The 23,374-nt window shown below is 41.6% G+C and overlaps 4 protein-coding genes across 8 annotated transcripts in view; 1 reads left to right on the forward strand and 3 right to left on the reverse strand.

The window, feature by feature from the left end:
• Positions 1–5,689, reverse strand: part of LOC105833587 (protein Wnt-7b) — a 50,923-nt gene extending 45,234 nt beyond the window's left edge. The window contains exon 1 of the mRNA XM_012675428.3: positions 4,716–5,689. Within this exon, the coding sequence (XP_012530882.2) occupies positions 4,716–4,744 (29 nt within the window). The 5' untranslated portion in view covers positions 4,745–5,689. The remainder of the gene's footprint in view (positions 1–4,715) is intronic.
• LOC105833594 (proteasome subunit alpha type-5) overlaps positions 1–15,997 on the forward strand; it is a 62,177-nt gene extending 46,180 nt beyond the window's left edge. Inside the window, exons 1-3 of one of the 3 annotated variants that reach the window (XM_012675436.3) lie at positions 14,259–14,411; positions 14,998–15,559; positions 15,635–15,997. In XM_012675436.3, coding sequence (XP_012530890.1) covers positions 14,999–15,559; positions 15,635–15,802 — 729 coding nt within the window. In that variant the 5' untranslated portion in view covers positions 14,259–14,411; position 14,998 and the 3' untranslated portion in view covers positions 15,803–15,997. Of the gene's footprint in view, positions 1–14,258; positions 14,412–14,577; positions 14,767–14,997; positions 15,560–15,634 lie in introns of those variants that run through there. The other 2 variants (XM_036293410.1, XM_036293409.1) reach the window with 2 other exon arrangements.
• Positions 9,565–14,194, reverse strand: LOC105833592 (ataxin-10). Of its 3 annotated transcripts, none has more exons than XR_004964958.1 (7): positions 13,970–14,194; positions 13,275–13,727; positions 12,691–13,184; positions 12,370–12,620; positions 10,708–10,771; positions 10,370–10,633; positions 9,565–10,290 (listed from the first exon to the last, which is right to left on the reverse strand). XR_004964958.1 is itself a non-coding variant. In XM_012675433.2 (6 exons), exons 1-6 carry the CDS (start codon positions 14,077–14,079, stop codon positions 10,446–10,448), a joined length of 1,560 nt encoding a protein of 519 aa, XP_012530887.1. In that variant the 5' UTR covers positions 14,080–14,194; the 3' UTR covers positions 9,565–10,445. The 3 variants fall into 3 exon arrangements, 1 of the variants encoding a protein (XP_012530887.1); XR_001138814.2 differs by having other exon boundaries at positions 9,565–9,972; positions 10,099–10,633; XM_012675433.2 differs by having other exon boundaries at positions 9,565–10,633.
• Positions 15,998–16,579: 582 nt separating the features above from the next.
• On the reverse strand, positions 16,580–22,907 carry LOC105833593 (repetitive proline-rich cell wall protein 2). The gene is made up of 2 exons (XM_012675434.3): positions 22,443–22,907; positions 16,580–22,208 (listed from the first exon to the last, which is right to left on the reverse strand). The coding sequence occupies exons 1-2, from the start codon at positions 22,452–22,454 to the stop codon at positions 21,084–21,086; spliced, it is 1,137 nt and encodes a 378-aa protein (XP_012530888.1). The 5' UTR covers positions 22,455–22,907; the 3' UTR covers positions 16,580–21,083.
• Positions 22,908–23,374: the final 467 nt, after the last annotated feature.

Consider the following 23,374-nt stretch of genomic DNA (forward strand, 5'->3'; position numbering starts at 1 on the left):
AACGTCGCACTCGAGAATTCATATTGAATATGTGACTGGTACTTGAAGAGAAAGAGAGCGTCGAAAATAAAATAACTGTTTGTATTAAACAAGTTCTGAGAGACACACACACACGGTTCACGCGTTAGGCCAAATTTTTCCAGCTCCTTCTTTTTCTCCATTACGTTCGACAATCAGGGAAGTTATTGATGCCGCCGGGATACTGTTCGTGACATCGGAAATTAGTATGTTGAACTCTTGGCAATTTTCAGGCCTCTTATACTGCCGTAGCATGCGAAATGCGAGCGCGGCCGATATACATGCACGATGAGTAAAGTATATGCACGCGGGCGATGAAAATTTTATTCAGAGGACGGATCTCGTTGAGCCCCGCTTAACGTGGAACTCCGCAGTTCCCTTTGCCGTTCGAGGAAACAAGCGTGCCGTATAACAACCAAGGGGGCCCCCTCGAGGCGAATTCCATTAATTATATACCATTACGTCGTAATTGTACGCCATATGTTTTCGGTTTTAAGGGGGTCTCGTCGAGTTGGGTCGCCGTTTCACGTGCACGCCTCACAACGATCCGATGCTGTCAAGAGAACGGGGAGAAAAAGAAATAAGGTGAACGCTACGAAATACGCGAGCACCATTTTCGAAAAGGACGCGATGTGGATCCTGCGCGGAACCTCTAGATCCTCCAACTTATACAACACGCTTAATTTAAGTATACCTTCATCCCCTTATTACTAGTCGTGTATAGATCTCGACTTCTCATTTCCCTTCTCCGTTTCTAGGATCTCGAAATTATATGTTGTAAAAATTGGAGCGTATATAGTATATAAACGCGAGGTTGACGTTGGCGGACGAGGCGATTCGTGACAATAACGCTCTATCACTTTATTTGTGTGAGCCGGACAAACGACAGGAAACATGTCTGGCTGAGCAGAGTGACGCATAAGTTCACCGATAGGCAACCGACAAAAAAAGACTTGTTCACGTAGGATTGAATTTTCTCTATAAACACGTATAAATCATTCTATAGAGTCCATCCACCGATAATAATAATTTTATATATAATTGTACAATTACTGGCCGACAATAGCGGATGTACCGGAAGCTGCGATGAGTACGTACGATTGTACGGGATGGGTGCGCATAAAACACGAGCAAAAAGATAATCGGCGACAGAGCTGTCACTGATAATTCGTTGTGAATTTTCCTCCTTTTTTTTTATACTCGTCTCGTTTGCTACCAGCCGGAGCTCTCGCGACTCTTCGCCTTTCCTCCGTCACGATCGAGTGTTCTCTTCTCGCGGATAACGGACGAGCACCGTAAAAATGTTTACAGCCCATCGTGAATTTCGAGCGCGTGGTTTTCACGCTGTAGCACTTTAACGGAATATCATCAGCGATTTTACGATATGGCCGGTAATTTATAACACCGTTTAATTAACGACGCTTTACGGACAATGCGACGTAATAACGCTATCACCGATGTTGCGACAATAAGTTGTGTACATTACGATGTCTTGTATATTCTATCGACGCATGAAATGTCGCATTTAAGACAATTATTAATAGAATTACTAAAATTTTGGGAAGTTAAATTCCAGAAATTATTTAGTTACACATTTTTATACGTGCACGTATGTACGTCTGACATACTTTCTGCCCCGTGACATTCAATGCCGCACTTTATAAAGCGACAGCCTGTTCTCATTATTACGATAAAATTCAAGCTCGTTACACCTGCGGCGAGGTTCAAGGATTTTCTTGGCCCCGCCCTTTTAGATAAATTATCTGGAAGTCTCTAATTCGAGCCACATAATGCCAGGAAATTCTACGGTCGCATTAGGTCGTTTATGACTCCATTATTAGTCGGGCGATCGATGGTCGAAATATAAAGGTACGAATACTCGAAGTTATTAAGACGAATAGCCCACGGCTCCCTCTAACTCGTTAAGGTTCCTCCGAAAATTCTCATTCATAGTTCCAAATCTGAATAAAAACGTCAGCCGTGATAATAAGATATTTTTGTATTTGTGTGCAAGACTATAAAAAAATGCAGTCATTAACACTTTCGTCCGAGAGAATCTTTTTCAGAAACTTTCGACTCGCTTACATTCCCTTAAGATAGCGGGACTCGTCCCGAATAGAGTAAACACGTTTCCTTCGCGGTGTCGTTGTTAAGGGCCCCGAAAGGGCCTACCCTAATCTTTTATATCTCAGCGGATACAATACCGCCAGGAGGCCTAAACTGGCTAGCATGTAGAAGACATTGTACCCGACAAACATCTGCTCGAAATACAAACCGCTAATAGAAGCGCACAAAGAGATATCACTAAAGAAAAATAAGGCGACAAAAAGCGTAGGGGAAGCGAAATCCGAACGAAAACGGGACGAACAGCCCCATGTCTAGGATGTAACGAAAAAAGAAGGGGAAAGAAAGAAAAGAAAGCGGCTGAATAAAGGAGCTGATTGAGAAGTTTACTCTAAAAAGAGTTTACAGCTAATAGCGACATTTCCGCGACAAAGGATTCGATCTTGTATTTTTCGAGAGGACATTATAAATCGTATTTCGAAATTCAATCTCGCGGAAGCGTTACCACGAGAGTTTCACGATTAGAAATCTTTTACCTCCCGCCGCGCTCTCATAAATCAACCGGATGGCGGAATCCACGTGAAAGCGTGGATTTTTTTTTTCAAAAGAGTTTCCCATATGCGGAAAGGCGCGCAATCGTCGCGATTACGTTGCGCACGTGCGTCCGGTTCTAAGCGCGAGCGTTTTCGCTTTTGGAAGAAACGACGCTCTCGAGCTATCCCGAAGAAGGAACCGGACGAGAGAGCGAAAGAGAAAGAGAAGAGAAAGAAAACCGTGTGCGCGCAAAGGGTGGTAAAAACATATAGCCCGCTCTCTTAGTCATTGGTTATTAAGGCAGACGTGAGCACGACTCCTTTCTAGTGTGGGTCGGTTGAGAGTATTTAATAGGAAGCAACGAGCAACAGGTACGAGCGAGCCTCGGGTTACGCCCATTCCGACTCGCGCTTCTCGTCGTACGGCCGCTATTTTCTCTTTATTGGCGTGGCTTTTCTCCCTTCTACGATCTTTCTCGCCGACCGGAAAGCGCCGTGATCTCGCACTTGCCCAGCGAGACCGATACTAGAAAACTCAAGTATTATATTGTATATAAACCTTCCCGATCTCTCTCTCTCTCTCTCTCCTCTAAGATGTCTATGGACGATTAGGAAGTTGCATTTCATAATAATGAGCAATCGTCGCGAGTATATTCTCTAATAATGTAACAAAAGTCATTTGTCTGAAAACTGACAAGAGATTTTACGACAAGAGATAAAAAGAATCCAAGGCGTGAGCCTGAAACTAATTACTTCAGGACGCAAATCCTTTGATTATTTTCATTATTTCTCACATCCTGCAAAGCACACGTTCAAAACGTCCGACCTGGAGGATCAGGACGACTGTTGCGAATTCGCGATAGGTGTTCTCGCGAGACGAAACTAATTTTCCATGAGCAACGATCACTATATACGTTGATTGTTTTTGTTACCAACGTTTCGGACGCCTCGGAGAAGGAGAAGAGAGAGAGAGATAGAGAAAGAGCGGTAAGGAAGGAAGGGAGGGAGGGAGGGCGGGAGAGAAATTTTAAGGAGCGAACGAAACGGAATCCTGTGATGGGCTCTTGGGATCTTTTTAAAGTGCCGCGGTCTTCCGATAATTAGAGGGCAGCCATTGTTACACCGGGGCTCTCGAGTGGAGGGAGAGAGAAACGGGATGAGAGAGGAACGCGAGAGGAAAGAGAACCGGCGGAGAGACGGGCGGCGGAGACGGCGAAACGAGACTCTCGGAGACTGGAGAAAAAAAGTCCGGCCTACCCCGCCACGGAAATACATGATTTTAAGAGCCGCCACATGGATGGAGACGGTAAAACGACGTGAGTGAAATCGAAAGAGGAACACCACGAGCGCGAAGACGCGAAAAGATCGTGAGAACGAGAGAAAATGATGGTGTCGAAAGGAAGCGCGCCGCTCGGAACCGGCGCGAGGAAACCCCGGGCGAACATTCGAGATAACTGATTTAACACTTTTCAGAGAACTTCGGGCACTCGCGCGCGATAACACCTTACGATCTTGATTACCTTTGCGTGGTGGGCGATTCTATGAGTGTGTTTATTATAAGCATTGAAGCTATTTTATTTATTGGGATAACCGTCTTAATTACTGCTGTTTAAGCGTGTATTAAAAATGTTTTAATTTTAAACTAAGATTATTATTACATGCCAGAAAATATGGAGGCAATACGACTGTTTTTAGTAATCAGGTTTTTAAAACGTTGACTGTACCAATAATAGATTTATATCTTATATTTTTATTTTCGTTATTTACATAATTAATCTAACTTCAAGCTTGCTGCTTTTTTTTGATGCACATTAAAGTTTTCGCTTGAATAACGATAAAAACGAATGTTTATTATTCATTGAAAAAAATTACGAGATTAGCACACCAATTGCCACTGTGTGCTTAAAGCGGCAGTAAGTAGGATAATTACCCTAAATAATAATAATATTTAAGTAACGCTTACCAATTTATTTTTACTTACAAATAAACTTGCAGGTGAATATACGGAATATATATATATAATATCGCTCGATGTGCAATGAATTTCGTTATACGAAATGTGAAATCACGTTTCACAAATATAATTTACATTGATCTTACCTCAGAAGCAAGCCTCGAATCTCCCTCATTATACCGTATCGTAATTAAGCAACTGCCGCATGCTCCATCGCAATCGACGTGATTATTTCAAACCGCTTCCCCACAGAGCGATCGACCAACGTACTCAAATATGTAACGACACCACCACCACCACCACCACCACCCGAATGAATCACATCGGCAGGCAATTAGCGCGTCTACCGTTTCCATAAATCATCCTCCGTCGCGCTCCTTAACGGCGCGGTACAAATTGGGCCACTTGGTCTCGTCTGATAATAATAATGGCGGCGCTTTCTCCTCGGGGAGTATCACCTGTGTGCATCACGTCCTCCGCAGTCATACGTCACGCGAATGTCGTGCTGCTCGAAAGCTTTCCGAAGATGGAGAGCGGCGTGTCGCGTCCCGCCCGATCGACACGTAATATCGTCGATACGTCACGCTGTAATTTCCGTCCGCGTCGTCGTCGTCGCGAGGAGATAAAGGCGAGACGCATTTTCTCGAAGTCATTCCCGGGTGATTTGCGCTCGCATTTAATCTCGCGTCGTCGGGTCGATCGCTGTCTTTAACTGTACGCCCTGACACTTTTACGCTTACGCAGAAAACACTGGCGTATATCGAGGACACGTTCGACGATCGTCGTCACGTCAGTTATTATTTCCGTCTACACTGTGTAACATAGACAGCGAACGTAGAGGGAGACTCGTCGGCATGAGCTAGATTGAATCACATGAACGATCATGGTTTCCATTTTAATAATTCTACGTGAACAACGCGCTCACAAGGAATGGCGGATTCAGCCAGTGGTGAACGCCACGCGCGCGCGGACGAGGCGAGAGTCTCTTCAGCGAGAAGCGGAATTAAGAGCGGTGAGGACGGCGCGTTTCGCAGACGAGACCTCGCGATGTCTCGCCTGCACGATAATTGGACCAAGTCCCAGGCCACTGTTTCTCTGATAACAGGTTCTCTGGTTTCGGTGCACCGCTTTCAGCGGCGGCGGCGGCGGCGGCCGTATCGCGCGCATGCGTTCCCTATCCCCTTGCACCTCGCCCTCCCCCCCTCCGTCGTCTCATCTCCTCTTTGAAGAGGTCGTAAAGATAATACCCACATGCTAGCCCGGCAGCATCAGCACGGAAAATTTATCCAGATACCATTTCAATGGAGATGGTTCGGTGTGATTAATTAACTCGACGGACGGGCGAGGATCGCAGGCGGCCATCATGAGGGCTGCTGGCATCGGTAGCATCCGCTCGCGCGGACGTCAGGCCCTATTGTCATTGTTTACGAGCGACGTCTCATCCCGCCCGTCTCACGAGAAAATCGACGTGCGGCTCCGTTTACACGGGGTAATTAGAGCGGACTTTTCATCGCTTAAACAATGCGCGCGCGTTGTCCGGATCGAAAGCGGGATTAATTTACCCGGGTAAACCGAAACGCAATTAGCGCCGGTAGCGTTGTTACAAATATTTCAAACATTCTTTAGATAGCTTTTACGTGAGAGGAACGGTTTCATTGAAAAATATCTAAAAATAACTTTGTTGAACTATTAAAATAATTATGGAAAAAATTTAAGCACGATGAACAATGTTGCCAAAAAATTCGACATTCTAGCATCCAACAAGATTTTTAGAATTTTTAACAAAACCGGTTTTTTTGCGTATAGATATTCTACGAGTTTTTATACATTTATATAATATTTTGTTAATTTATACATATGTATATGTCACTTGGTTAATGGCTTCGTGGCTGGTAATTAGTTGTTATTATTATTATTATGTTTCTTCGGCAATAATCTATAAACGTGTAATATGTTCCGTATGTCGTTGCGAAAGATTTAAGATCCTATTCGCTAAAAGGAAATCATCGTGCTAACAATGGTGTCTCTTCCAGAATCATTTCGGTGTACCTAAGACGCGACTGTGCCTCTCGCGGTCTTTTAGTTAACTGCGAGTCGGGTCAATTTAAGCGGTGGTTTCCCCCGTTCCAAATATCCCTGTCTTTACGATCCATAAAGGGACGAAACTCGCTTTTAGTGGCTATTACACGAATCTCTGGCTCGGCGTAACATTTACGGCTTACGCGCCGCGTGTGCGGCAGTCGTTAAAAACATATCGCGCGGTTTTGCGTATCCTCAGTGCGGGTGCGAGCTTTTCCCCTCCCCTTTACGTTTATAATTAACTATACGCGTTGTCATTTTCCTTTGCAACTCTTCGCTCTGATCCTCCTGAACAATAGCTTGTTTAGTAGTTATACACTGCATATCACCGCCGTTAGAACGAATTCTAACTTTCTCGACATAAAAATACGTTTCAACGGATTAGTATAGAAAAGTCGGTCTTTCCCGAGGCTTAGGGCAGCTTGCTTTAGTCTCATTTTACGACGTCAGTCCCTAAAGTTCTAGGAAAGATTCTCGGCGGCGCGTTGTGCATGACCCTTTACGTCGATTCGATTCTTTCGTACAAATGCGCAGCGGATACGATGCATGTAAAGTATACGAGGGCATAGGAAATATATCGTCGTGTCGGGGTTCTTTGAGAGAAATCACGCGTAGGCGCGGGCGAGGGCCTCGTTCGCAGAGGTCCCGTATCGCAGAGAGAGAGAGAGAGAGAGAGAGAGAGAGAGAGAGAATCCGCGACTTATTAGGCGCCGACGCCGGCTCAATTTGCGGCCTCTGTTAATACGAGAATTCAGTTCGTTTGCTAGATCAATTATCTATCCCCTAGTATCTACTCATCGATCTATCCATCACGATGCGGTAGACGTCTTTGTCTTTAATTTATGTAAGACTTCACTTGAAGAGAGAGGGGTGAAAGTAAAGAATCGAAAGAAAATTCGTTTTAATTTAAATGCTTTTATGTAAAATAATTTTTATATGAATTTGTGCAATATAGGTATTCACGTAGTGTAAAAGGTTACGTTTTAATTTGTTTTTAGCCAAAACATTTCTGAAGCTTATTTCTTATAGTAAGAAGCAAAGAAGGGAGAAGTTTTTTTTACGGCCACAAATCCAGACCCATACATTCTTTTAATCGAAAATTATGATAAACGTTTCATATAACTCGAAGTACAAGTATAATTGGAAACAAGCAGAAGACATTATCTAGAGTAGGGCCATGTCCCGCTCTTTCTACTCGACTATCTTTCGCCGGAATTTATTGCGTCAACGAGTTGATTATCAAGGAGCCGATCAGAATTTACGCACCTGAGCGATCTCACGCACGACCAAGCGCTTTTTACGCTTCCCTCGTCAGCGTCTATGAATATTAATAAGGTTGGCGAATCGACGAAATCCTCAACGCGCTGGAAGATATTTCTTCCATGGGAGTATCGCAGTATTGCAATGAATCCAATTAATTACTTCGATCGATTCTTACAAGTAGGCAGTTTGTTCGTAGCCGGATCTGGTCTTGTTGCAAAGTTTATCATTACAAAAAGATGAATCGTTAACCTTCCTATTTTTTATATAGAATCAATCTCTTTATTTTTAGCCTCCCTCTCTAGTCCTTATCGTATTTGATAAACAAGCATAAAGAAGATCGATGCAATTAAAATGATATTTCAGATCGATGAAGCGACTTAAAAATAAAAGTATAAATGAATTAGTAAAATTTAAAATACAGTTAAACGAAAAATGATGTATTAATATTCACTATCGATTCTTTCTTAGCGTCTTTTCCAGTATTATTTTAGTTTCGGCTTCCGGATACTTCTGGATTCTTCTCTCTCACGAAGATCACACGGAGCCATTTCTATCGATACATTGACTGTGTTGATCGAAGTGGTTCACGTGGTAGGAATTTCATCCCGCTTCCTCGAACACCGTCTCTGCCGTGTGCGCAAACTATCGAGGTGTATACATGAAGAGCGGTTCTCTTGCGCGGAAATAATTACCCGTGGCAATTAACCGCGTATGTAATTAACTGATAAATTGATGCGTTAACTGCTCGCCATTACGCACGTCTGAGATTGATCGTACGCGAGATGAGCCGATATTTAAATCAAAAGCAATTTACGGGACATTCGCACGCGGGACGCGTACGGTATTTCGTACGCGAAACGTGCAAACTTGAGGTATTTTATGTCTCCGAGGAGCCGTTGCAAAAACATCTCGAGAGATGTATGACTCGCTAGATATAAATCTAGCGTCCCTTATTGCGATGGGAAATAATAAAGAAAAGACACGATTACTACAACGTGCGCACATATTTGCGCGGCGAGTGTCACTCGATCGTATATTTATGGGATAAAAGTGGACTCTCTCGTGTATACGCCACAACTATCCGTATTCTTATTCTTCATTGAAACCGCGCCATAAATCAGCGATTGGTCACGCTCGATTAGATCGCATATCACGCCCTATGAAACCCATTATTACATTTCGTAAATCCTTCAGACGCGCATGCCGTCGCGTATCGCGGCTAAATAGAACGCACATAGTACATGCCCTTCGAGAGAGGGAGATAATTATCTCTAATATTATTTATTTATCCAGATATTATACCAGTCGATCCCGTTTGAGCCGCGAAACGCTGGAAAGCCGCGCCATTACCGTCCGGAGAATTCCATTAGAAAGGAAAACGTAACTGTCTCTCTCGTGTATATATTTCGAAACTTCCGGTATAATTAACGCACAAGTTGGGTACGCGCAGGCGGATTTCTCACCCACCACACGATTCCTCTCGCCTGCCCGCACCACGCGGATGACATTAATAAACACCTATTACGCGCAGGACGACGTGTCGCCGTTCCTCATCGTAAAATTGTTCGCGATGAGAAACGGCCGCGGACGTGAGAAATTATCGTCTTAAAACGGGAATCGCGGGGACAAGGGGGGGAATTAAGACACGTGCAATTAATTAATAGAGAAATTATTTATTAAAACACCACGTCTCCTGACAGCGTAATTGCAGGTTCTACAATTCTTAAACAGGAATCTTTGGCGAGAATAGAAAAATGTGGATATAAACGTTTATTTATTGCAAATTTATCGACAATGATAAATGAGATTAGAACTAACTTGTGTCGAATTTTTACAATTTCCACTCTTCATACGAACTTTACAACTATGTTTCACGATCGACAAACAATCGGCACGCAATTTGCATAAACTGGAAATTATAAAAATTCATACAAATATTAAAATTAAAATATTAAAAATTCACAGTCTTGTTAGGCACTAAAAATTAACCGCTTCGACTGAAAAATGGCATTCCTCTTCGCTTAATCGCGTTACTTATTTATTGATTTGCAGAACACCGGCCTAAAAATTATTATCGTTCTCATGCGCATTAATGAAATCTTGTCGAAGGCTTATTAATTATTTAAAGAAAATAAAATCCATTTCACATTGCAATTGAATGATCAGCGATATCAGTAGTATACTTACATTAGCAATTACTAATAGACCGTGAACTCTCGCAGCAGCTTTTATTGTATCGTAAATCACTCGGCCATGAATGTAGATAAAATATCTCTCTATACCGTACACCACATCGTATTTCGTCTAATGGCACAAATACGTTGTAATTGCGGCGACGTTTTTTCCGCGAGCGGTACAGCAGGATACATTTCAGTCGAACTAATTGGAATAATAATTATTTATGCATACCAAGATAAACCAATCATTGTATCTTATCGGGGATATTATCGATACAAACAGGTAATAGTTTGATAATTATTGAGTTGATTGATTGCCCGGGGCAATCTCGCCGTCCTAGAGAATAGTAAATCTTCCTAATTGCGACGCAAAGGAATGATACGAATCGACTTCCCATCCGCGTCCTCGTGCAGAGTCAATCCCATCTCCTGCAACGCGGGATTATCTGGCACGCCTGTTTTTTCGCAGTTTCTAATAATTTCTTGATTCTCAGGATTTCCCTCGCACAGATTTCTCAAAGCGAGAATGGTCCATTGTAGGATAACTGCATAGAAACAATGTCGATAATAATAACAGTGAAAAAAAAATGTGACAAAGGCAAAGTAAAATTACACTCACGCGGATTCCTCGCGTCTATGTTACAACAATCCAGAAGCAATGGAATTCCGTCTATTTCGCGGAACTGGAATCACAAGTTATTATATATCTCGTTATTAATTTTTTTTACACTTTTGCGAACGTTCAAATGTGATGCGTTCAAATATTTTCGAACAGATTTATTATAGCTGACTCAGCAAAAAAATTATCTGCGCCTTACTATCGTGACTACGGCGATGTCATCCTTGATGCTAGGAGATAGTGAATTAGTATACCAAGCCCGCAGGCTCGTGTTTCCGCTCTGATTCATCATAACTAATTTATCTGTCAATACGCACGCGATGCGAACTTTGTCATCTCGCGGATCCGCTAAATTCGCAACGTGTATATCAGATTTCGATCGTCTTGCTACATCTCTCGGTCAGATGGAACGCTTAATTTCGCTTTGTTTGACACGACAGGCCGCTACTATTGCGTACCTTTTGTTCGCGTACTCCGTATCATCCGCACGCGAGATGCAATCAGCGGGAGAGAAATATCGATTTACCGTACTGTGCACAGCGCACAACCGTGGCGCGCAACAAAAGCCAAATTTATATTTTGCAACTGTCAAGATGTTCTCTACGCTCAAAAATAACTTATCATCATTCATCGGGTATAATTTTAATCCCTCGAGTATACGGAACAACGTATGACACAAAGCGTTCTGTGTGGCCGGAACTCAGACGGCAGCAACAAGCGCTGCGGCCATTCTTTTTCTTCGTGTGAAGCTTAAGATATACCGAGTGGTTTCGCAATGCATTACTGAATGTAGGACTTTTGCTAAAATACTCGTGCTTTTTCAAGCTTATAATACACTATATATATATATATATACAGAGTAATTATTTTACAGATAAATTAAAAATTAGAAAGAAAATATGATAAGCGTATAAACATCGTACATTAAAATAATACAGAATAATAATTTAAAAGTCAAGAGTATTATTAGGCTAAACACAAGCATTGTATAAAAGTATAATGCAACGTGTACATATTTAAAAAAAGAATTTAATTTGAATAAAAAAGGAAATTCTTTTAATTTAATAAACAAAATTTATCATAAAATAATAATAATTAGATGTCTGTGCATTTTGATTACATTTTCTCTTTCTATTTCTATTTTTTACGTTTTATTACACGTATACCGATTGTTATAGACTGACTTTCTAATTCTTCTCACTGCCATTACGAGGCGCGCTTTAACGATGCGACTGAACAAACGCTTTAGTAAGGAACGTTCCTTATCGACGTCAGATAAATATTTTGTGTAAATTTTATATATACTTTATGTGTATGTGTATGTATATATATATATATATATTATGACGGGGAGAGACCGGGAGAGACGGGGAGAGACGGGAGAGACCGCGAGAGACGGCTTGAGACCAGGAGAGACCGAGAGAGACGGGTAGAGACCGGGAGAGACGGGGAGAGACCGGGAGAGACAGAGAGAGACCGGGAGAGACAGGGAGAGACCGGGAGAGATAGGGAAAGACAGGGAGAGACCGGGAGAGACAGAAAGAGGCAGGGAGAGACAGGGAGAGGCAAGGAGAGACAGGGAGAGACAGGGAGAGACAGGGAAAGATAGGGATAGACCGGGAGAGACCGATAATATAAAAATTTTCATGCAATTGCGCTTACCAGATCTTGACATATTTTGTTCTTGTGTACCATATTTGCAATGACTCGTATTAGCCCCACTTTGAAGCCATATGCAGGATGTTCCTCAGGATTACACTTTGCTACTGTTGCAGATACCTCAGCATCATTTGATTTTGAGCATACATCTGTATCTCTTCCTTGAGTACTAGGTGCTACTTTACTTAGATTCGTTATCGGAGTAAAATAATTGTCTGCCTCCTTTCCCATCATATGTAAAGACATCAAAAGATCTATAAATACATCACAATTATTATTTTTCACATCCAATAAGATTGTTGTACTCGAAATTGATGTACTTACATTTACAGTTAATAAGCAAACATCTAGCATTCTCCGAGATATTGCATTGTGTAGTAAGAAGTCCCAGAATATTAAGAATAAGAATAATTTCCATAGGATCTACGTTGTTTACGTACGTATCCACAGTTTTTAAAATGAGATCACTCTTTTTGCAAAATGTTAGCGCCAGAAACTCAGCTTGATCCTTTGTGAGCACCATATTGAGATCAGATTGCCAAGACTGCCAGATTTCATCATAAATAATTTCAAGTAAAGCTAGCTTTTCACTTGTAGTTATACTACTATATATATCTTTGAAAACATTGGATTGATGCAACATGAGTAACAGTGCATCCTTTGCAGATGTAAAACCTTCTTTCACAGGTTTTAGTAATTGTAAATATAAATCTTTCTCTTCCATTGCGAAATAATTGTGACATAGTGTTTTCAATGCATTGTGTGCATATATGCAAGCCGCACTAGCAAGGGATCTGTGATCAGACTGCATACACCTTCTAAAAAAAAAAAAAAAAAAAATTAAAATTATTTTTAACAAATGATATAAAAAAATTACAAATACTAAGTGCATAGATTTATAAACTTACAGAATAGCTTGTTTCAAGTTATCACAATTTAAATATCTCCAGATATCACTGTCCACTACATTTGGACATGCATATGTAAATAAATTACATAAAAATTGGATATTGAGCCTAAGGATATCCAATTCGCTGTCAGTCAAACAATCTGGAGATTTGCCTTGAATTCTAATGCAATCTGTAACCCACTCTACAGCTCCATCATAAGGAAAATAAGAATCATGCTGGTAATCACAGTTCTCCCCTTGCTTGCATAAATCACTCTCAACTAATTTATTATATAAATTTCTATTGTATTTAGCAGACTCTATTTCTTTCATCTTATGTCGTTTGTATTTGTAACTATTGAGGCAAGAATTCCCCAAACATTTCAGACATAGAATTCTAATCGTATCCGGAGTAGCTTCGCTTACGAGCACTTGACACATCTGTGCCAAGACACTTGCGTCAGGCATTGCCCTGAAACATGAAAATTGAAACTAGATAAGCACAGATTCAAATCTACTTGTAGGATACTTGATTTAATCATTATTGATTATAACACATGAATTTTTAATTATATTTATTAAAAATGTTTATAATCTGACAACATATTGTCTACAATTATCTGGATGCCAAATAATTCAATTAATTGCAGTTGTTAATTTTAAAAAAGTTTATATAATTCTGTCAATCGACAGTAATCATTGTTTTATACGTACTCGAATTCCTGCCTCACAAAATGCTTTGGTTTGACCTTTTCTAGCAGCTGATCCCAGTCATTCTCGTTTATAATCGTTTTCAATTCTCGTGAATCAATGCACTTCGTCATTTTTAACAAAATCGCCACTGTTTATCGGTTCTTGGAGGTTAGCACCAGTGATGTAAGATTTGGGCCGCCAGCACCTGCCAACAGGCAGCAGTGCAGCACCGTCAGCACCTCGGGTGCTCCGCCGAGCACCGCCGAACACGGCCGAGCACTCAAGTCGGTCGCGTTCGTGCGGCTTGTGCTGTTGTGTTGTCCACTGGATTTGATTTTTCACGACTCTCTCTCTCTCTCTGCATCACTCTGCATCTTTTCTGATCGCTCCGTGACTAGCGTTTGTGACAAGTCGGCATTTTTTGTACTTTACGCCTGCTTTTAGTAGAAACAAATCGTTTAAGGTGAGTTCGATTCAAAGACGCATTATCGTCCCTTCGACGTTTATTATCGCCATTCATCATCATACTTTGAGTTTTATTCGTGGGATCGGTTTCGTTTTGCCATGTCATTCTTGGGGTTAACTTACTCGGTTTATTATTCTATCAGTTTTAGCTCTTATCCATTTTCACTGATACTTGTACATTCTGCCACGCGTTACAATTACATATAGCAATAGACGTTCTCGTTTATAATTTTATTGAATTCATTTATGTCCATTTTTCTAAACCTAACCTAACCTCAAATTTGGTCTCTGCAGAACGTTAAATATTTGATATGCCATCTCGATTTTATCGCTTTTTCAATAATTTGGAATAGGTGAGCGAATGTGATATAAAATAGTTGAGTTAACACAATTTGTATAAGAAATAAGGAGTTCTCAGTGAGAGTAATTTCTCAATCTGAGTGGATCTTGATGCTCAGTAATATTTTTTCAAATTAGTTATTGATAATTAATATTTTTTAATTCTATAAGCTGCATATCGATATGTTTATCTGACGATTTATATCACATATATCTAACTTGTGAATCTTTTTTACCTGTTTCAGGATGTTTCTAACACGTTCTGAATACGATCGTGGAGTGAATACCTTTTCGCCAGAGGGCAGACTATTTCAAGTTGAGTATGCCATAGAAGCCATAAAGCTCGGCTCCACCGCCATCGGAATCGCAACGACGGAAGGAGTCGTTTTAGCAGTGGAGAAACGTATCACTTCCTCCTTAATGGAGCCAACAACTGTAGAAAAAATTGTAGAAATCGATAGACACATAGGATGTGCGGCGTCTGGTTTGATGGCTGATTCGCGGACTATGATCGATAGAGCTCGAGTCGAATGCCAGAATCATTGGTTCGTCTACAATGAAAGGATGACAGTGGAATCGACTGCCCAGGCTGTGTCGAATTTAGCGATACAGTTTGGAGACAGCGACGACGACGGAACTGCCATGTCCAGACCGTTTGGCGTAGCGATGTTATTCGCTGGAATCGACGAGAAAGGTCCACAGCTGTATCACATGGACCCATCTGGTACTTTTGTCCAATTTGATGCAAAGGCAATAGGTTCTGGTAGCGAAGGAGCGCAGCAAAATCTTCAAGAAGTATATCATAAGGTAATTATCTTATTATTGAATCAAATTAAACCATGTTTGTTGACGTTGCGTGCTAGATGAATGTCGTTATTACAGTCCATGACGCTCAAGGAAGCGTTGAAAGCTGCGCTGACAATACTTAAGCAAGTGATGGAGGAAAAACTGAATGATACCAACATTGAAGTGATGACGATGACGCCTGGACAATTGTTTCACATGTTTAGCAAGGCAGAATTACAAGAGGTGATCAAAGATATTGCTTAAAAACTATGAGCATAATTGATAACGAATGATTTTACTACACTAGATCGCGGAAAGAAAAATTAATAAATTTCGTAATGGAATAGCGTGTAATGCAAATGTAAATTATATCTCTATACACGGAGCAAACAGTTTATGTCTGTATATTTAATATTTTCATTTATCTTCTTTAAAAAGAAAATATTGAAAAAAAAAGAATACATGGTAGATTTCTATCCTTTTCATATTGCATTCCTCTAATATGCTTCCTTCTCAGTTACATTTTTATATTAAAATTTTATTAAAACTTAAATTTTATTAAAAAATAAAATTTTAGTTTAAAAATTAAATTTAATTGCAATATGCAAAGTAAGCAGAAAGAATCAGTAAAATATCTCGAACAGCCATTTGAAAAATAAATGTTGCATACAAAAGTTATAAGGCCTGAAAGAGGCCTTAATAATAAATCGACATTTCTACTAAGAAAATGTTGATTTCGTATTGTTTCATGAAAGATTTGTTAAAAAAATAAGAGTAGAACCATTTATATTTCAACACAGATGTGTATATAAATTATAAATATTTTTTCCCCCGATTTATTTTATTTAGTTAATTGACTTCAACGCTACGTCGGATGAAAATCTCGCAAGACCAGCAGCCGGTAACCTGTTGCCAAATCCTCTGTCCGTGCCCTCTACTTCCCTTAAAGGATAAGTGATCAACCTAGACGCTCCAGGTGTCCTATGTTCCTTACCTTTTCAATCCTGTATGTATTTTTATACATTACTTAATCTTTTCTTATTTTGTCAGTTTTGTCAATTTGAATATATCTTGATAACATTCAGATAAATATGAAATAAGCTATAATTCGAGAATATATATTAATCAATATATATTAATATACGAACAAATTAATATTCAAATTAACATATATAATATAATTGCATTGCTTGAATTATTTTATTATTTAATTTGTCGAAACTCAGGTTTCCAACTTTAAATATTTATTTTGCATCTGGTTTAAATGTGTCGAGAACCTTGAAAGTTATCGTAAACAGAATTGAAACGAATAGCCGCAAATAGTCGGAGGTCTTTTGCCACGAGCAGTAGCGGTGATGGTGTAACACAAACAGGCATTTCCAGATCGATCCGTTGTTAAATTCGTAGCGGTCGGAAATGGGTGTGCGACGGATGGCTCGTTTTCGATTAAAAGCTGTCCGCCGCGACTGAATGCGCGTATCCGAAATCAATAATTAATTTTACCGGCTAGCCCCGAGAACGGGGGCGAAATGGCTCCGGGAGCTTGGCGGAAATGGTCGGATACCGCTTGGTTGGATGCTGCGATGCCCCGATAAAACGTCCCTTTTTATCCCGTTCTCTCGGCTGCCAGATTATTGGATATTATTCCATTTCAAGCGTTCAATCCCGCTACGATTCGCTCGCTTGGATTCCCACGGGGGTTTCCCTGTCGCCTATTGATTGCACGTAACTCTTAAAATATCTATACGTGTGTGACACCGCTGAAATGTGTACGAATCTATATTTTTTTTGTCCCGCCATGCCTGACACACTCTGTATCAGACATCCTGCGCGAATCAAATCCATTAACGGGCGTTTATGAAAAAAGCCTTTCGGATATCCGTACGATTGTTTTTTTCCATCGCGTTAAAGAACGCGCCTCGTATAAGATGTGTATCTCTCGAGTGCGCCTAATGCAGGGAAAGTCTTGTAATAATTGGATAGAAACTTTTATTACGATTCGTGAATGGAGTGCAGGAATACTGATACAAGTTAAATTAATCATTTTAATGATAATATATATTAGTAACGGTAGAAAAACAACTTTAAAAATATATATCTACACACAAGCAATCTCTCGTGCAATTTAGTGTGCGTAAAATAAAAGAAGGAGATAGTAATTCTTTATTTCGCTTTTAAAGTAATTTAACAATTGATTGCGCGTTTCGCGAAAATTACTTTGGCTGGGAAAAAAGCTTCCAGAACAGTAGGAAACGGTACGGTCGCTCGGATTATTGAGGGTGGTTCGCTCGGCGGAAGCGATATGGGTTCGAGGAGGACTAAAGGGACTAAGGTAAACGGAGTGAGAAAGAGAGACGACCGACCGACTTGAGCGCGCGGCCGAGGACTGGTAATTAACTGTGATGAGAGAGAGGCGGCGGGATAGTCCCGTTTGAGTCCCTGAGAATCCCCGGGGACCTGACCCGTCGTATCAGACGCCAAACACTCACTCCCACACATCGAAGCTCGAAAGCCCGTCTCGTCCTCGGGGCGCGTTGCCACGTTCAAGTTTCGCTACGATAATTGCCTTCGCTTCACAGTCGCGCCACCGACACCCGCCACAGCGACGGCGGATAAGAGAGCCCGTCCTACCCTTCTTCCTCCTTCCTTCGCGAATAAACCTGGAACGGGGTTGAAACGTCGGAGAGTGGAAGTAGATAATGGTGCAGAAATTTAGTTTACGCGATTGGCTTCCCCTGTGTCACGGAAAAGCCGTAGAACGTCATCGTCTCTCCAAAGACGACCAGAGTTGGAAAAAAAAAGAGAAACGAAATGCGAATTACACACGAAATATATAATTTGAACAATGAAATTAAAATTAAACAAGTAGTTCTCATTAAGAAGTGCGGAAAGATTATTCGGACGGATTATTACGTGAAATGCACTTTCGAAACAATCCTTTTGCGTATATTGTAATTGGTAATGCGTCTTCCCGTCGGAGAAACAATTACGAAATCGTGATTATGCGAATCAGTCCGGAAATAAAACGCGCGGTGCATCCTCCCGTTAGATGAACGGAATACAAAAGCGCGAGGCAGGCGGCGGGAAACTTTCTTCCTTATTATTACCAAAGAGCGCCGATAGAAAACCGGAAGTGCCCGCGGCATCTCGGCGTAGGAAAGAGCTTGATACCTGTACAGCGCGTGGGGCTATAATTCACGCATCGCAGAATCGTCGTCATTTTTTTTTTTCACTTTCACGGAGAGCCGGTCGTTCGCCCAACGCGCGCGGTCTCACCTCGCGTTGCATCGGCGCACGCACACGTATACGCGTTTATACACGTACAATCACAAACTGTACACTCTACAGTCTCACGTACTCAAGACCGCGATCGTTTCATCGACCACTAACTAATCTTGTCGTTAGCTCGTTACGTGTACTAATAACGTGTGCTACCTAAGTACATCCGATATTATAAATTGCACTTAACGGCAGAGGGGAGCGGACCGGCGTATCTTCTGAGTGTCTTGCGTCATTATCGATTTCTCCTGTGTTCGATAATACACCACGGCAGTTTTCCGTAAATTTTTTGCATCCATCATAAACAGATCGCGGAACCTAGATTTTATTAGTGGTTAAACTGGAGAGAGAAGCGGTGAAACGTTCGTCGGGTTTTTCGATGTAGCGCATATACACAACGCTTCGGATATCTTAATCTTTATTCGTATTTAATTGCGCGCCGCGAATTTCAATTACGCCGTGGCGGCGGCTGATAATATCGATAGGGAAACCCGGGGTAAAGCCGGCTGTCCGTCCCGTGTAACGAAACAGGAAATTCGTTCGTTGATGTGGCCGACCCAATTTCACCAGAAATATTTTCCTCCATCCGGCGAATATTTCCTATCGAATTAAGTGAATTAATTTTTATGAATTTGTGAATATCATTTTAGCGAGATATTAATTAGCGGCTAATACAGAACGTGCTTAATTCCGGACGTTCAAAAGGCGTCGCGTACCGAATTATAATGACGTTATACTCGCGTTTGCGTCTACTTAAGAGCAGCAAAAAAATTCCCTCTATCAAATTTTGATCGGTATTGAAATTTCAATCGAGTTGGGTGAAAGGAGTGGCGGAGATAACGTTCATCGAACGTCTCGACGCGCTTTGGAGTATAACGTTTTACGTGTTTACACGGCAGGCTCGTTGGCCCCGACGGAGAAAGTAATGCTTTCTTGAACGCGTGTGTCTAGAGTGCTCTTAATTGCGGCCCGGGCGTACATGGGAGATTATAAGATTCGCCCAGGAATCGAAAGTGTTTGCGGAAGTGCACGCAGCTTCTGTCTCGAGGCTCGGATACACTTCCCCTTCGTCCCCCTCTCTCCTCGACCATTTTCGCGCTCGGGAACTTAACGATCTCTCGTCGGGCACTAACATCAATAATGTCGCGGCTTTTACCGCGCTCGCCGGAGCGGAAGGCAAACGCGGAAAGCGTCGCCGTAATTTACGAGCGAGTCTTGACTCGTACTTTTTGGACTCCGGCGGATATAAATAAATATGTTTTTCTTTTTCCCTCCCCTCTACGTCGTCAGTGCTCGGATAATACGCAAGAAACGCGCGTTCCTGCGCCGAACAATGAATTTAGAAGAGTGAGAGTTCTCGCGGTCGACGAAATTTTCTCGAGAAAGTGAATCTTGACGTTGATTTATACTCTCGCTATGTTGTGCGCAACACGTTTGATATGATCGGCATGAATCTGCGCGCGTCATACACCATAACGGACGATGCATTATTATTTTATCTCTCCGCATTATCTCGCATTCCATCTTATTCGCGATAAGAAAAGCGAAGTCTTTTAGATCCGCTATTAAGATTAAGGTTCGAGAAAAGTGAGGTGTAATGGGCACAGTATTTATTAAATCTTTGATATAAAAAGATAGGTATATTCTTTTCACAATGAATTTTTCACTTATCTTAGGTACAACTTTTCTCAAGTACGGTAAACATATCTCACAGCAATGCTACGCGTGTACATACATAACGGATTGCCGCGAACGTTAAGCCAATAACGTGCAGCCAGTAATCTGCGCGTGTATCTTTTTAGGGCATAAAAGAGCAGAACACATTTGTTCAGTTATGTCAATTTATTTTTGCGCAATTCGTTATCGCGAAGAACATAATCCATAGAATATAAAATCGATTCCGCTTAACTTAGAATACGCAGTCTACGAGTATTATCGAATAACCGCGTTACGTCCACCGGAAATATAATACAAGAATACGTCGATGAACTCGTCAACGTCGCGACAGCTAATTGTCACTTGCATATTTCTTCTAATTTGCTAGCAATCTCGGAGCAAAGATCTTCGCTTAAAGCAGCTAAAATTTCGTACAGCGCTCGAGATTACTTCTCGAGAATTGATAAACTAATTTTCGAAAAGTATCTCGATTCGGAGGAAAACGCGATCGTCTAACATCGAGAAAGCGAGAGCGTTTGTTGAAAGTAAAAACGCTTCTTGATGCTCGCTTCACGCGTCTCTTCTCCGTCGCGCTTCGTTGTCACGAGGATCAGCCGTGAAACGAATCGTAACCGCCACCACCGTGGAAGTCGACACCGCCTCCTCCATCGCCGCCACCATATCCGCCGTAATCGCCGCCTCCCAGATCACCGTGATGTTCGTACTTCGGTATATGAACTGGTATATGAACGGGCACCTTAACTGGCACCGGCACCGGCTTGTCGACCGGAACCGGAACCTCCTTCTCGACGAAGTACGGCTTGTCGACCGGCACTTTGATCGGCACCGGGACCGGCTTTTCCACCGGCACCGGTACTGGTTTGTGAACATGGTACGGTTGCGGAATTGGCACCTTCACCGGTACAGGATATGGTTTTTCCACCGGCACCGGATACGGCTTGTCGACTGGCACCTTCACTTCGTACGGTATTGGCTTTTCGACCGGCACCGGATACGGTTTTTCCACGGTGACTGGATATGGTTTCGGCACATGGACCGGATACGGTTTGTCCACCGGTACCTTCACCTCGTAGGGCACTGGTTTCTCCACAGGGTACGGCTGTGGTACCGGCACCTTTACCTTTACTGGGAAGGGCACGTGCTTCTCGACGGTGTAGGGCTGCGGAACCGGTACCTTCACCGGCACTGGTATGTGCTTCTCCACGGTGTAGGGTTGTGGCACGTATACCTTGACCTCGTAAGGTTTGTCCACCGGCACCTTCACTTCATACGGCACCTTCTTCTCGACAGTGTACGGCTGTGGCACGTGGACCGGCACTTTGACGAACACCTTCACCGGATAGGGCACATGCTTTTCGACTGTGTAGGGCTGCGGCACGCCGACCTTCACCTCGTACGGTACGTGCTTCTCCACCAGATAGGGTACGTGCTTTGTTACTTCATAAGGTACCGGCACTTTCTTTACAACCGTCACCGTCTTCACGTGATCGTGTGCTTCGTAACCACCGCCGCCGCCGCCGCCGCCGCCACCACCACCGTGTAGATCGACACCGCCACCCCCTATGTCACCAAAACTATGCTGGAGTCCACGTTTTTCAGTTTTTTTCTCCGTTGACTCTGCTTCGGCATTTTGCGTGCTTTTGTTCGAATCCGCCTTGCTCGAATTCTTTACACATACAACTTGGGTGGCCACCGCCACCAAAATGATGGCAATCTGCAGTCACGTCAAAATAATGTTGCGATAAAATATGATTAACAATTAGCAAGTATATAATAGACAATAATAACGAAAACATATTAGGCTGCACGAAAGTATTATGAGATATTAGACACGAGATATTTCTACTGAAATTATTTTGTAAGCAAAAGAAAGGATATTTAAAAGATACATTAATCTCATTATAAGACGATATTTGACACTTGATTTGATATGGATGGACCAACTCACCTTAATATTCATTCTCGAGTTCACGTATGTTTTAGCGTGGCGTATGACCACTAACTGAACCGCTACGTTTTCTAGGCTGAGTCTTATATACTCCGCGCTATAATAGCTTAGCACTTTCCCTGCACCTCATCGCTTATATTATCCGCACGGGGTCTTGCTTTACGTACACTGACAAAAAAGTCGCTTGGGCGAGTTCAGGAAATGGATACGCACACGAATTTATTTCGCGACCGCCTAAAATTTGGCTCATTGAAAGTGTTAAATGTCTCCTGACACGTGAATTGAATTATATTTTTCTGTTCGATATGACGATCATAGGTATATATAGGGACGCGATGTATAGGCAGATTTTGCATATGTATAATTTTAATACTTGTACAAAATATATTTTCTTGATTTTATAGGGTGATTTACTTTAAAGAGAATTAAACGTTTAGTTACTTTCTTCTACAAAAGTAATTATACATTAGAGATAATAAACTTTGAGAACAAATTTACGAAAAATATAATATCTAATCTATATAATTGTATGTTATATGAAAGTATAGATTTATACATATAATATACATATAATATTATATTATACAATTATTATACAACTGTGTACAACTACAATATATATATAATTATTATAAAACTATATAATACAACATTATACATAAATGTAGACATAATTTTTATATATCATGCGCGCGCGCGTACACACACGCACATCTATATATAGTGCGTATACTTGATTACGAAGTAAATGGAGGAAGTTAACATACACGGAGTTATGGTCGACGAATGTGCAGCACCGTGATTTCCGTCTCTCCTTGTCACAAAAATTGTACGACGCAACGCTAAAGGCTACACCAGCGTACTATCCCTGTATCTGCCGTGTGCTTTTTCACGGTTGATCAACGGTGAGAGCTCGTAATGTTAAACGAACG

This window comes from Monomorium pharaonis, chromosome 10 (genome assembly GCF_013373865.1).
Source record: "Monomorium pharaonis isolate MP-MQ-018 chromosome 10, ASM1337386v2, whole genome shotgun sequence".
NCBI classification, from domain to species: Eukaryota; Metazoa; Arthropoda; class Insecta; order Hymenoptera; family Formicidae; genus Monomorium; species Monomorium pharaonis.

Bases quoted from the DNA above. Each gene is read 5' to 3' on its own strand.
- LOC105833592 (XM_012675433.2), bottom strand. From the start codon at position 14,079: ATGACGAAGTGCATTGATTCACGAGAATTGAAAACGATTATAAACGAG. The intron at 13,728-13,969 runs GTACGTATAAAA...TTCATGTTTCAG, and splicing joins TTTGTGAGGCAGGAATTCGA to GGCAATGCCTGACGCAAGTG. The intron at 10,772-12,369 runs GTAAGCGCAATT...TTGTGATTCCAG, and splicing joins ACAAAATATGTCAAGATCTG to TTCCGCGAAATAGACGGAAT.